This window comes from Etheostoma cragini, chromosome 6 (genome assembly GCF_013103735.1).
Source record: "Etheostoma cragini isolate CJK2018 chromosome 6, CSU_Ecrag_1.0, whole genome shotgun sequence".
NCBI lineage: Eukaryota > Metazoa > Chordata > Actinopteri > Perciformes > Percidae > Etheostoma > Etheostoma cragini.
The window spans coordinates 24,172,773-24,188,839 of NC_048412.1; the positions used below are offsets into that span (position 1 = coordinate 24,172,773).

At 40.4% G+C, this 16,067-nt stretch overlaps 1 protein-coding gene across 13 annotated transcripts in view; it reads right to left on the reverse strand.

The window, feature by feature from the left end:
• Positions 1-15,685, reverse strand: part of syngap1b (synaptic Ras GTPase activating protein 1b) — a 136,719-nt gene extending 121,034 nt beyond the window's left edge. For 7 of the 13 annotated variants that reach the window (XM_034873273.1, XM_034873279.1, XM_034873278.1 and 4 more), the window contains exon 1: positions 15,356-15,683. In XM_034873273.1, the coding sequence (XP_034729164.1) occupies positions 15,356-15,377 (22 nt within the window). In that variant the 5' untranslated portion in view covers positions 15,378-15,683. Of the gene's footprint in view, positions 1-14,145; positions 14,279-15,355 lie in introns of those variants that run through there. The other 6 variants (XM_034873274.1, XM_034873272.1, XM_034873275.1 and 3 more) reach the window with 5 other exon arrangements.
• Between the last annotated feature and the right edge of the window lie 382 nt (positions 15,686-16,067).

Here is a 16,067-nt window from a genome sequence, read left to right on the forward strand (position 1 = left end):
TAATTGGCTTCAAATGGCCTCAATAATGGAAGTGTAAGCTAGTCGCTTTCTACAACTTTGACATCATTAGGGCTGCAACTACAGACTACTTGTATTATCACTCATGTGCAGATTATTTTCCTCAATCATTTAATTTTCAAAATTCCAAATTGACAAAAATGCCAATCACAATTTAAGCCCAAATTTACTTTCAGTTTACTATCACATAATATAAAAAAAAAAAATAATAAATATAAAATATAATATAAAAAATAATATAAAAAAGCAGAAAATCCTCATAATAGAGAAGCTGGAACTTGGTACTGTTTGTCTTTGGCAAACGATCAAATGATCAGTTATCAAAATGATGACACTGTATCTATTAGTCAATCAACAGAAAAGTAATCAACATAATTACAGCCCTATATGGTCAAACATATTGTGATAGCCAACTTTGCCAATGTTACCCAGCCATATGATAATTTTGTAGGACATAAATTAAAGGGTTCATCCAAGACCCAAACGGAGCTCACAAAGTTCCATTGTCAACAGACTATATTGCCTTTAATGGTTTGTTGAAGATCTCGGACATTATAAGACATTCGTGAAAAAAAGCATCAGGGTCTATTAATCCATCAAGTAGCGTGGCGTTCCTGCTGCTAATCTAAAGAGCCCCTAGGGGAGCATCAAAGCCCAAAAGGAGGGGATAGCAGAGGTGAAGTGATCCACAGATCCACATCCACAACAGGCAACTGAGCCTCCTAAGACTTAGAGAACTTTACCCGAAGGTTTTGACAGCTTCCACTCCGCAGCGCTTGGATAGATATTCATGACTATCACACCATCACTACACTGTCACTTCGCATAAAAGTTCATCAGTGCACATGCTTGCAACTTCAGTGACTACAGCGTCTTCAGAGCCATCAGTGTATGAGACAAAAATGGGTTTTTTCACACATACAGTACATCTTCCAGCAAGAAGACACACACACACACACACACACACACACACACACACACACACACACACACACACACACACACACACACACACACACACACACACACACACACACACACACACACACACACACACACACACACACACGGGTAGATTCATGTAACATAAGAGTTGTTTGGTACTTGATTTAACTGTCTCAAACCTGTGGAGAGTCCTTGGTGAAAAAGAACAAAGTTTGAGAAAAGGAAAGGACCAACAACTGGACAAAACAAAGATATTGTTCTTTCCGACTATTCTCCAAAAAGTCATAATTTTATAATTTAAGTTAAGAGACAGAAAGACAGGCATGCCTTCCTGATGCTGAGCTTTAACTTCTTTAGCATGTCTCCTCTGCTTCATCCACATCCAGTCATGGTTAAAGTAGATCTATTGTACTGTAGCAGATTAAATTAATAATGGGTCACATGATTCATCAGGTATGTGTACTGTATGGAAAGCGCAACTGTTCCTATTTTGTACACGAAATGAACATTCACTCACATGCACGCAAAGCTGATGACACATGAGCACACATTCACAGGTAAACAACTAAAAAAGCTACATGAGATTCTCTGACATTTCCAAACACGCAGGTATCCACACAGACTCAAACACACACAATTATGTGAATGGGTAAAGAGTAGCAGTTCAGCAGCCAGAACACAGATGTTGGGCTTACAACAAACACTGAAGCTGAGGAAAGGAGGTCCTCTGCAGCTACCTTCACCTAAGGAAATATTCACTGCAAAGCCTCATGTTTGTTTATTTCATTGCAATTTCTTGCAAATCATTTCTTTCCTGTTGTTGCGTTCAGCTGTCTCTTTGTGTGCACCCTGAGGATTAAAGAGTTTCAGTGCACACATTTTTCATGTGTGTGAGTGTGCGCACACACATACACACTACATATATTTTATATATACATTTATATACACATATATCTGTGTGTAGCACTGGGAAATATGGTTGAAATCAATATGACATTAAAATTAATATTAACTGTATGTAAAATGTAGAATATTCAAGGCAATTCTTTTTTAATTGGCTTGGTATTATCAATTTGGATGACAATTCTAATAATTCTGCAGATAGTACCCACTCAGTATAGGCGGGATCATCAGCTGATCACCATAGCGATGCCACGTGAAACTGCCAAGGTATCATCTTCACGCTGAATCCTTCTTTTTGGTTACTATTGATAGAAGTTTAGCTATTTGAAAATAACGGGTTTGTGCATGATGTAACGTATCGCATTAGTTTCTGGCCAGTCAGTAGTCTGCACTATTTTACCTCCACGGCTCACCTTGTTTACAACCTCGACCAAAGTGGTCCAAAAAAAAGTATTAGGTACAAGCCAAAACTTTTGCTAATGGAAAACCAAAACAGAAGGAGTCGAGCCCTACCATGCAGTGGAAAAACTAGTTTCTAACTGTGTCTGTCTGCTACGACTCTGTGATATCTGTTACTTCTTCTAAAAGGTCCATAAAGCCTGGGTCAGATGCAAAATTAGAGAGATAATTCTCTCACAGTGTCACTTGAAACTTTACTTAAAAAATATAAACTATAGCGGCTTTTACGTGTACCGTAACTACGTTTTTTTAGCAAGACATGGATTTCTAACTGAGTGACGAGTGTCAGTATAGGACATCATCCCCTGAAGTGCGTTTCTGTGAACACAGACACGTGTCACTGTGAACTCATTCATCACTCATCCCCATTACCGTTACTAATGAGGTCAGACACTATGAAGTGAGGTCACTGCCCGCTCCTTGAGAGCTCACCTCAGGCCTCTCTACCCGTTGTGTTCTGCTACTAATACGAACGGACATCTATCTCCAATGGAGGCACATCCGCCTTCACCACAAACAAGACATAAGCAGCGGGCTTTCAGTGCACAGCAGCCAATCCTGTCAGATGCCATTACTTCACATCTTCAGTCCAAATTGCACGGCAAGTAAAGTGAATGTGCAACACTCTCCCCTCCCTGGAGGGTCTGAGAAGTGCGTTTGCGATGGAATGTTTTGTCGGCTCAAATCTTCGACTCTGCTAAAAAGAATTCTAAGTTGGTATTGTGAATGACAGAGATGCTCTCCTGTCCCCTCAACAATAATCATCGATCTGGCAGGCAGCTTAACCCCCAGCCCTTCCAACACGGCTGCTCAGTAACCACCTGAGGAACACTGCAGCTGCATGAGGCATCTCCAACCTGTCTGGATGTGTAGCTATATGAATGAGATGCAGAGGGACGGGATTGCTTAAAAAGAGCAGGCGGGCCAAGCTTAGCAAACCGTCCCTGGATAAAAAGAGGATTCCAAAAAATTCACTCATAAATTGCCTAGATATAAACCCAGCATAGTAACTCCCTAAATGGATTCACTGGCTTACTTTGTCTTGTTATTTCCTGCTTTCTTTTGCGTTACAACAGAAATACAGTCCAAGAATGAGCCTATGCTGGAAGATTACTGCAGTTCATGCTCTTGTCAGTGGGGGACAGCTTGGTATTTGTCATTCAGCTCCTACTGTTTCCCTACAGTGTATTACCTTCACATCTCTTCCCCCCTCTATGAGTTTATTCAGTGGGTCAGACAGAAACCCCTTAACCAGTCAGATAATAGTGTCCTGTCATCATATGGGATGATATGACTTATTGATATTTTCTGCCAGCCAAAGTGACAGTGACCTGCAGACACCGCAGATGAAACTAGAAAAGCAAACAAAAGCTGGACACAAACCCCAGGAATAGCTTTGCTGTCCAAGATCAACGCAAATCAAACCTCAGTTTTGCTTTCTTCATGCTTTCAGATCCATTATCTACAATATTCACATATAAGCCCAAATTTTGCTGCAGTTTTATGGCTTTATTTAAATCCTATTAGGCCACAACATTCACAATGTAAAATATTATATATCTTGTCTTGTGTGTTATACATCTCTCAGACCTTGAAGTAAAGCAATAATTAATAAAACCTCACAGAGTTGTAGCAGTGTTGGCCCAGGCGTAAAATGCTGACCAAACAATGTCAGCAGTGCAAGACATCATTCTGAAATCATCACACCATCTATAACGTTTTTATCCCACAAATCTAATATTCTCCTTTGAAAAAGAAATTCTATTCTTTGACCCTTAAATGCAAACATATAATATCCCATGAGAGCAAGCAACACAGCTTACAGTAGTTCTGTCATATGTTCATTTTCCACTACATTGCATGTGTTACATGAAGCCAGGCTGCAGGACCTGGGGGTCATGGCGTGGTGGCAAACCACTTGGATTGTAGCATCTGCACGGCAACATTTCACCCATAAATAATACCAGTGTGAGCAAGAGCTGTGCAGTTATAAATGTTATTAATGTGGTTTAAACAACACTGCGTGTGTGTGCAAATACCGCAAAGACAAAATGACCATAGAAGCTCAATAGATGGAATTTATGACCTCATACAAAAGAGGTGCACATGGTGCTTCATTTCTATCTGTGAGAGAGGACTACTTTTGGCCTTAAATACAGCAATCTTTACACCTCTGAACATTTAAAACAGTTAGAACATTAACCATTCTCCTCTATCCTCTGGATGGCCTCTATAGTGTCGTGCTCTTTGGATGGAAGCCTTTATTTCCTTCTGTTCTAAAATGCAACTTGTAAATATTGAATGCTTTTGAGTGGGGTTTGCGATTTCCAAATTTAAACGTGAGAGTGAAGTGAGAACCCAAAATTAAAAGTGTGGTTTTGGCACCTTGCAAGCCTTTCTCATCACCATCCATTTCTACCTGTTTAACAGTGCCATTGATCACAAACAATACAATCTTACACTCTGTTGTTATTTTGTTACATTCAGTCCCATCCAGGAAATATCAGCACTACTCTGGCATGCAAAACACAAGACATTGAATTTTAAAACCAACATTTCTTCCTTACACACACACACACACACACACACACACACACACACACACACACACACACACACACACACACACACACACACACACACACACACACACACACACACACACACACACACACACACACACACACACACACACACATTGGATTTTTCTTGGCAAAAACATTGTCATCACAACCACCTCTAATTCTGAACATTAATATCATCAAATAATGGCACATCTCTTCAGTGCATTAACGTGCCTGGATATGTTCTGATACAGTAGAAAAATACTCAAATCGTGTGTGGGCCTGAATGAAAAGGAGGCTAAATTTACCATCATGTTGAGTGAGCCTGCTAACCTTTATGAGGTCCTTTGAGTGGAGGTAATACACCACTGCATACATGTTACACACAATGAACGGGAACACACACGCAGAGGCACAAACACACGCAAATATATTGAACATAACTATGTTTGTGAAACTCTCAGGTAAGTAATTTAGCTCTAACCTGCATCTGAAATCGAGGCACGAGCTACATAATCTATTTGAAAAACGTATACAATTGAAAAACCCTTCTAACTTTAATATAGTTCTTTAAAGGCTGGGAATGAACAGGCGTTCATTACATAATATCAGAAATTTAATATAAAAAAAGATTATACAAAATGATTACCTGTCAAAAATAAAGCAATATTTTACTTTATGGAGGCCATATGGTGACTAAAGTCCTTGCTTGACACAGTAACTCCACTTTCTGCTCATGTTGAATGATGATCATTAAATAGGTCATACACATTCAAATATATCCCAAATAAACTGTGTGATCTTACATTAGAATTACAAACACAAAATCCCAATACACAGTATTTGCTTAAGCCACCGTGCTACTTAGCCACTTTTCAACAATTATACTACATGGCAGAAGAAAGCCTCACAGTAAAAGACAGCCACTAAGCTAAAGATGGCGCTCTGCCTTTACATAGCCACTCTATAGAGCCACTATTGATAATGACGAGGCAGCCAGTTCACCGCGTTTTTTAGAAATTCTTGTCTCCTGCTTGTTTAGCTTTGCTGTATGTTGTTTATCATGCTATATGACTTCTAATCTAAAGTTAACATCCATAGATAATAGATCATTACCAGTGTTGGGCTAGTTACTTCCCAAACGTAACACATTATTGATTACTAGTTACTGTCATTTGAGAGTAATTGGTTATATTAAAATGTTACGGTCTATAATGATTTACAATACTTTTGAGTTCCTTTCACCAAAATAAAAGTGGAAGTAGGACTTGGCTGGTAGCTTGTGCATTTCAACAGAGTCTCATCTTTATCCACATTATACATCATCATTTAGTCATATTATTTTGTAATATTAATCTGAATCTGCAAAGTAACTATAGCTATAAACTAAATAGTTACGTACAATAGGAAAACTTACAATAACCTACTTGACTCAGAATTGTGGTGGAATAGAAGTAGGAGAAAATGAAAATATTCAATTAAAAGCACTCTACACCTGAATCAAAGTAGCCTACGGTATAGTTACATTCCACCGCGGATAAAATGTATATATTGCGTGAAGCAAGACTAAACATTAATTCCTGACATGTTATCTGTCAGATGCTCGGTCACATTGCTGCTGTCACTGACAGGACACAGATGTCCCGAGCCTACCGTCGCTGGTTCTGGCTCTGACCACGGGCTCAGTGACCGAACAGCAGTGGGGCTTTTCCGCCTTTAATTGACAGGACAGCAAGGTGAGAAAGGGGAGAGAGAGGGGGAAGACACGCAGGAAATCCTCACAGGTTGGACCCCAACCGTGGACCTCTGCGTCGAGGCATCCACCTCGGAGTATATGTGCGCCTGCTCTACCCGCTGAGCCAACCTGGCCACAGCGTAAACAAATCCTGAAAATAATGTCCATGTCTTAAATATATCCGTCTCTACAGTCATTTCAGCCACCGAATCCAGCAACAGGAAATATAATAATTATTAATAATAATCCTTGCCAAAATGTTTCGCGGTGTTGGTGAACTGTTAAATTTTTTTTTTAAAAGCCACTAAATGTCGGGTTAAACTGAGATTGTAATTTTATTAGTAATGAGTTGTATTACTGCGTTACAGCAAAAAGGAATACATCACTGTCATAGTGTTACTTCTGTAACGTGTTACTCCCATCACCGATCATTACTAACAGTTTGTCTGAAAAATTACAAAAGATTCTGAAAAATGTTAAATCCCCATGTCCTAAAGTTCTAATTCCTTTTTTGCCTGATGGACAGTCAAAAGCCCAAAGAAATTCAAGTAACAGGAAGTAACAGAAGTAGCACATCCTCCCATTTGAAAGGCTGGGACCAGGAAATGTTTGGCATTTTTGCAAAAGAAAATCGAAAAGAAATCAATGAAATGATAAATCAATTAATAAAAATAGTTCTGTTGATAAATAAACCGATTCATTTCTGCTCGTCAATGGTTTGCATCCTAAAATGCCTGGAAAGTCTTCTGCAGGTTGAAGGACATGAGCATGAATGCAGATAATCAACATACTGTTTATGTCTAAAATATTCTTTTTAATTTCTTCACTTGATCATTTTGGTCAAAGAAAGATGGATCTAGTTTATCATTTATTTATTCAATTTCTCTGCCCACTTAATCCTTTTCTGGCACACCTGGGGCTACAGCCTATCCCAGCATGCACTGGGTGGATGGCAGGACACCGGGCAGGTCGCCAGTCCATCACAGGTTGAACTCAGATGGGCAGACATCCACACACGCTTACATTCATACGTACGGGCGGTTTAGACTCTCCACTCTGCCGACTTGCACATCTTTGCAATGTGGGAGTAAACCAGAGAGAACCCACACAAAACGTGCAAACTTGACACAAGAAGAGCCAAGAATCAAACCTGGGTCTTCTTACTGTGAGGGGTAGTGTAAACCACTAAACTCCCAATCCTGTGCGGTTTATTTTCATGACCGCATCAAGTGCAGTGGCATACTGTTTTGGTCAGAGAATTTTACAGTGACCAATTAAATGTATGCACATGTTGGCTCAGGACTGAACCTGCCACCGTCCACATTAGAAATGGACTGAATTCATTAAGCGCTTTCCTAGTCTCAGCGACTACTCAAAGCGCTTCACAATACAAGCCAGCATTCACATTTATATCATAGCTGTCAAACTATATAAAACTCGGGTGCAGAAAATATCTGCACTTATTTTGCACAGTAATTATAGTATAGTGTATTAGCTATGCAGGACGTGCTTGCACACAGACAGAACAGTGGCATTTCCGCAAAATGCCAATTCTTTAAAGCTTAGTTTCACACTTATTCTTGACAGTTTTGTCATACTGTCATTCTAACACCCTGTGTAAATATTGAGTCAAAATAAAATATTCATTGATATTTTACCAGTCACACCACAATTTTAACATGTTGCCATGGGATTGGGCCCAAAATTTCCTCTTCGCTGCTCAAACAATGTTACAATTGTAGAATAGAGCAATTCACTTTTTAGTAGATTACAAACAAATCCGAAGGACAATGATACCCTGCTGCTAGCAAAAATGTCGAAGAAATAACTTTGATACGTTTTTTCAACTGATGGATAAAGCCACTACTGTTTACTTGCACCAACACGGCCAAATACAAAGATTATTGTTCCTAATTTGAGGCAGAAAATACTGTATAAGAAAAACTCCCATTGTTATGTGAAGGTCATACGTTTCACACTTATCCCAGAGTCAAATGGAGACTTGGCTCAGCAGAGCAGGTACTGTCCAAAATGCCCATGACCTGATATGACCACTTCTCTCTGAGCTGAAGGAGACTGCAGAATGTCAGCCTCAGACACACAACAAACATACAAACATGCACTGTTAAAAATATACAATACATACAGTACATTAAAAAGAAATTATATACACTTTTATTTATATAAGCAAACACATACACACACACACAAACAAACATAGGTAAAAACAGAATAATGTTTGAAATGAATGGCTCTACAGAGGCCTGATCTTACTCCCCAACAGTGCAGTATAGACTTGTTCAGTGTAGCGAATACTGGACTGGGACAGGAGTGCTGTATTCCTCATTCAGAGATTGATAGACTGACACTGATATTTAATCCAGCTTCAGGCTTCAGTGCACAGAGATGGGGTTTTTTCTATTAAATTTTAGAGGTAATTATTTTACAGCCTGTGGTGGTGGCTCTTATTGTACTGGCCCTCAAGCTTTTTATGGAGATTTTTAAAAAAGTACTTGAAATGCACTACTTTGAGTGTGCTTATCAAAGAAAATGATAAAAATCCCCCCCAGAGTACTAAATATACTTTTAATTAGAGCTGCAAAGATTAATCGATTCATCGAATAGTTGTCAACTTTTAAATTAATCTGCAACTATGTTGATACACGATTAGTCGGTTTGAGTCATTTTTTGAGACAAAAAGGGATTGATTAATCAAGAAAATATTCTAAGACTACTTGACAGTAGTAACAATCGATAGTTGCAGCCCAATTGTATGCATCTTATTATTAATCATAGGCTTTTTCAGTCATAGCATAAAATATGGGATAAGAAAAATCTCTATCATGTAGGGCTGGGCAATATATCAATATTGTATCAATATCCTGATATAAGACCAGATATCGTCTTAGGTTTCGGATATTGTAATATTGTGATATGACATAAGTGTTGTCTTTTCCTGGTTTTAAAGGCTGCAAAACAGTAAAGTGATGTACTTTTCTCAATTTACCAGACTGTTCTAGCTGTTCTATTACAGCTGTAATACAACTGTAGAAAAACAAAATTACTGGACACAATACTTCTATATCCTACAATAAATAATTTGGATAGACATTGGCAAGTACAATGCAGAACAAAACTCAACACACCTTTAAAAGAGGAACTTAATTAAATCCGTTCATGCCATGAATTAATCTTTAAAAATACACTCGATCCATTGATAACCCCGTGACTCATACTACTGACATATGCACTGTAACTTCTCACGCTGCCTAGGGTACATGGCTAAAGACTCAGTTCTGAATCACGGACATCCATGGGATTGGATGACATCATGCCTGTGAACCTTGTGAGACCATATCCAACCAACCATATCCAGAGGGAGATCATTATCCCGGATTGGCAGCCCACTGATTGGTGCAGGAGAGAGGTAGTTCATCCTGACCTTTTTGCCATTAGTGAATCCTGACAAGCTCAATCAAAAGCAAAGTCTCTCTCTCTCTCTCTCTCTCTCTCTCTCTCTCTCTCTCTCTTCTCTCTCTCTCTCTCTCTCTCTCAATTGAGTCATTCCACTCAGGCTTTGCAGCAGAAACTAAAGGCCACTCCTCCCAGTGACTCAGTTCCAGGAGCCCCCATGCAGATTCCCCCAGTATAATCAAAGCACTAAAGGCTCTTTGAGACTAAGGGTCTGGGTGTTCTTTACTAAAGCTAGTTTAGTGTTGGGCAACAGATTTAAAAAATAAATAAATAAATAAATAAAGAGGAAAAGGATCAGCTGACAACCCAGTCCATTGATACTAAACAAAAAGACAAATAGTGAGGACACAACTACATTAAGGATTACTTTATTCTTTGCTAAACATAAACACTGCAGTCTTGCAGGGACACAAAGTAAGACATTTGTTTGTGCAAGATTATAAAAGCAAAACTATATGCAGAGGAGGCTCTAAACTATTGAGGCCCAAATTACAAGAGGCCCCAAAAAGACATAAAGAATGCATCTCGAGAAAAATGTCACATCATGTTCTGATGATCCGGACCTGGGTATCAGTATTTCCACTTGTTAGATTATCAATGGGCCTGCATGGCCACAGTCTCTGGTGTAGTACAGACATATTTGATGCTGCCGAGGTCAGCTATTGATTGACCTGCAGCGTATACGACCCTGAAATCACTGCCAGATGACATGCTTTTAGAAAAGCTTAGTAATGCTATTACTGCTATTAATGCTGTTATTATTATTCCTGCTATGTACCACCCTGGTTGCTTCTTCATTGGAACCTTGAGCATGCTGATGGTAAGCAGCACATTTAATTGAAGGCCTGTTGACTGACTTCCTATCCGTGGGCCAGAATAATGGCATGAGAGATATTTCCTCAATATCTTGACATCATTGCATGTCTTTGACCAGAAAGCTTCGGGGATATTTGAAAAAGCTGAATGCAGTCTTGTTTGACATTTAGAAGTGCTGACTTCCCACATCTAGAGGGGATTCGGCCAGCAAATTTAAATCATCCCTGAACTTGGACAGGGGGATTCTTTGATTTGCGAGACATCAGATCACTAAAGATCTGTCAACACCAGCCGAGAAGCTCTCCGGCTGGAGAATTCAGCCCTACATGTGTGATTAAAAGCAAATCACTTCCCCCAAATGCTCGTCGCTGCTCGTCTGTGCTGCTAATTCGACATAACACCTGAAAAAGCCGCCGCAAACACATCTCCAGTACACCCAGCTCCCCACTGGAGAATGAATGGCCTCTCTCTTTTTACATATCATCTAGTGCACAGGGCTAGATGAATCTTGAGCATGCAGTACAGTAATAGCCTAACAGATGATGGTTCTTGGCACAGCCTGAGTAGTGGAGGGGTGTAAGACAGTCCCTTATGTCACATGGGAGAAAGAGAGAGGGAAAGAGAAGGAGGGAGTAGAGGAGTGCTGCAGTGCATTGGTGGTGTGCTGTCTCTTTAACTATGGCCAATGCTTGACAGGAGCTGCTGTATCAAACTACTGTAAAATCGACAAGGCAAGGGATAGTTCAGTAGCTGGCTGCCTGCTTCCATAGTGTCCATCTGCACTCATGGATCCAGCCATTGTAAAGAAGGGAAAAGAGGGAGAGAGAGAGAGAGAGAGAGAGAGAAGAGACAGCAGTGAGGGCGTAGAAGAGTGTGTGTGTGTGTGTGTGTGTATGTGGTTCAGGGTGAGTGGGGTCGACCACAGTGGAGGAGAGAGAAAAAGAGAGAGAGAGAGAGAGAGAGAGAGAAAAGAAGGATAGAGAAAGAGATAGACTTTAAGGAGGTGTGAGATTAAGAGAGGGAATGAGGGAGAAAAAGATTTAACCAAGATAGGAAGGCCCATCTCTGCTGCTGCTGCTGCCTGCCTCCCACTGACTGCCTCTTCATGTAAGCCGGTACTTGGCATGACTGCAAATGGCTTGCCTGGTAAACTAGCTTAACACACTTGTCAGTGTGGGCTCAAATATATCTGCAAGATCGCAAGATCGCAAGGCCCCCCCCCCCCCCACCGTTATGTGGATCTATATCTTATCGCAAATCAATATCACACTGTCTTACCACATTTTTTATCTGTAGATGTTGAGTCACCGTGCGGCAATAGTTATCACACAGTGTTACATAATCGCTTTGAGTAACCATGGAGCTTCTAATGTATAGGTGGCCAGGGTGTATTGTAGAGCTGTGACGATAACCGCAACAGCGGACATCATCACCGCCATCAACACATTTTTTATTTATTAATTTTACTTCCTGGTAAAAGTTACAGGCGTGCATATGTTGTGTGACATGCAATATAATAAAAACAATTGTTCAGTTGTCATCATTGGCGGTCTTCTATCTATTTTCAAGAGATTATGGAGAAGTTATTTCTAGGCTTGAGTACTCGTGATATCTACAGGAAACCTCTAATATAATACACGGTAGGGAAGGTAAGGACATTTCTCTGTTCTCAGCTGAGTTGGACAGCATAGCGCTGCAGTTTTGTCATTGTACTTTAGCCTAGCACCTAGCGGAGTTTTCTTCTGCTTAAAGCTTAGTCCCGAAAAAAAAGCGAGGTTAGATTTAAGCGTGCATGCACGTATTTGGAGCCTAAAACAGAACATCTTAAAGAGAACAAATTAGTGGACTGCGAAGGACTCCTCTCTCTGTTTTGTCTCTGCTCAGCTGCTAGACCGCTGTGCTGCACAGCATCTGCCCTTGGCAAACTCTTTTTTTTTACGTTATTGACAATAGAGCTTTTTTGAACTGTCTGTTTAACAGATCAAAGGACGGCGCCCAGATAGCACAGTTGGTAGAGTCAATATAGGCCTAAACAAATGCCCAAAAATAATCATAAATAAAAATAAATAGTTCAAAGTAGAGGAGAGAAAGCAGCGCGACCGTGAATGACAAAACGCAGTCAAAGCTCACATTTAGTGGAAATGGAAACAGGGTGCTGCAACATTCTTTATGTTGTAAAGTTTAAGCCAGTTCTTTTTTTGTTTTATTATTCTCTTTTAACATACTTTACATTGCTTTGCTATCACACCCACTCTCTTTGCGCGACTACACAGGCACTGACGTCACTCACTTAAGACACCTGTTATTCTCGCTGTAACTTACGCTACTCTCGTGACAGGGTTTGCAGTTAACCGGCATATCTCGCTGATACGTTGCTTCTTAACCGCAGTGAGAAAAAATCCATACCCAAGGTGCGCTTTAAATTATCTTGTCCAAACAACACTCCAAAAACCAAAAGATAATCAATTAATGATGATACAAAAGAGAAAACCAACAAATTCCTACAATTTAGCAAATCATTTGATGACTTTGTGCTGTATAGGACTTTAAAATATAAATCATACACAGTTTATGATAGGTGTCCTCAACATTGAGGGTACAATATGTAATGCTACTGATCCAGTTCTGAAGTTAAAACCATTAAACCTAACAGCAGATTGGTGTATCTCCATATTGATATACCTTACAATCCAGTTTTACGGCTAAATCCTTAGCATTTGTACCCAAATGGATAAGACTAAACAATGCTTAGCTCTGAAAACAATAACTCAAATGAAACGCACGCACGCACACACGCCATTGTCTGCTTTGCTCTGAGGGGATAAAAAAGCGGAGTGAAAAGAAGCCGAGCGGGCTGCCACAGTTAAATTTGGTCTCTCTTTTCTTGTGCAGCTCAGATGATGACTCCAGGGTCACGGTGAAGTCCAGGAGCTGAGAGTTGAGTTTTTCAGGTCAAGATTAGTCTCCATTTTGGAGGCATCAAAATTGTTCTACGGTGGTTTACAGGTCTGAGTGTGTGTGCTTGTCTCCACACATAAACCAGCACTCTCTCTCACCCGAACAGTCACATGTGGCACACCTCCACTCTCTCCTGAACCCACACACCGCTCATTTTCTCTCTGTCACACACACACACGCACACACACACACACACACACATCTTCTTTCACTGAGTTCCTCCCCATCCCTACAGTGTTTGGCATCCAAACCTTATTGATAACAGGTACTCACACAGACCACGACACCCCCAATCCTTCACAGTTCCTCCAAACTTTGCGCCGGGTGTTTCATCTCATTCCAGTCTGACTGGCCATCATGTATGAGGACCTTGCTTTTTTTCCCTCTAAATTAGCTCCTCTAATCACACACTCACACACACACACACACACACCAAATTGAACGTTTTGACTGGATAGATTTGAGGCAGCTGACTGCAGCACGCCTGCTCACATATAGCATTAGTCACAGTTGCAGTGCAATGATACCAAGGGGAGTCTGTCTTTCCCGTACGCTGAAGCGCCTTTCACCCACTCACACTCCAGTATGGGGGGGGGAAAGACCCGCAAGCATGAAGTAGCCTCTCTTTCTGGTCATCGACACGTTTTACTGGGTCAAAGTTTTTGCACACAGCGGGCAAGACACAGTTCATTCTGGATATGGACAAAATGCTAAATATATTTCAAAAGATGCTACAGTACTATATCTACCAATTTTTAATAGGAGTTAAGTTTTTAAATCAAAATTTAAAGTCCTTACATTACACTGAGAGTGCCTCTAAGATTATTAGCATTTTACACCAAAGAATGTAATAAAACAATTAAGGGCAGTTTAAACTTCATAATAGAGAAAACACACCACACATTATCTTGTCTCTATAAACTAACGAGTACCATTAACACCGTAGGATTGTTATAGAATTATTAAAGAAAAAAAAAAAAAATATATATATATATATATATATATATATATATATTACTGCATATTTTCCCATCAATGCTGTGTGGCTGCTCTCAAACAGAGCTTGCAAGAGTAGACCGTGACACCAGTAGGCTACACATGCATACCTTATTACAATACTATAATTGCCGCATGCACGGGTCCGTAGGACACACGCTGCGCTGGATCCGTGTGTGTGTGTGTGTGTGAGTGTGTGTGTGTGTGTGTGTGTGTGTGTGTGTGTGTGTGTGTGTGTGTATCTATGCGTGCGTGTGGGCTATCTTATCTAGAAGGCACTCTAGGCTGTTTCTATGCACCTGTCGGCTATGGTGCTTTTGGTTATGCCTATCGCGTACGATAGTGCCAGAGAGACAGAGGGAGAAGAGAAAGGCAGAGACAGAGAGAAAGAGAGAGAGAGAGAGAGAGGATGGTGAGAAAAGGGGGAGGAGGACAGTAGAGAAAGATGCAGTGGATGACAAAAAAATAAATATCTGCTCAGTCTTACCTTGAAAGGGAACATAGGACATGTTCCAACGGCATTGAACGTAAGCTTGGCGTCTCAGCGGTCTCTCGGTGCTCAGAAGTAACGGGGAACCAAATTAGAAATACATCTGAAAAATTAAAATAAAATAAAACACGCGATATAGTGGTAATCACAGTTGGAGCCGAAGGAGGGGGCAATATTTCGCTGTTATAAAAACTGGCATCATAATCCACGAACGCTAAAGCGCTCGGTTCCCGGTGCATAAAAAAATAGAGGATGCAGAAATATGTGTATGTGTGTGCGCGTGTGAGTGTATGTGTGTGTGTGTGTGTGTGTGTGTGTGTGTTTATTGGCACGCTGCTGTTGTGGTGTGAGGGTGAAACACGAGTGAGTGAGTGGGTGAGTGTGTTTGAGAGGGAGAGAAAGAGAGAGAGGGGGGTGGAAGACTGAGCACGCGCGAACTGTGTGCACGTTTCCCAATATCTATCTTTAGCCTATGTATTTTACATTTTGTGCTCACCTCATGGAAACATAAATAATAACGTTGCAGTGAGTGTAACCCACTGTAGGCTACTGCTACAGGCTACAGTAGGCTATGGAGTGCGTGTGTTCATTGCTTCTAATGTGGCTTTGTGACTTTTACAAACCGTAATTTACAAATTTAGCAAAAATACAGCCTACGTTACTTCCTATCTCGTGTTTTAATCAGGGTACTACAGGTGGTAGACTAACG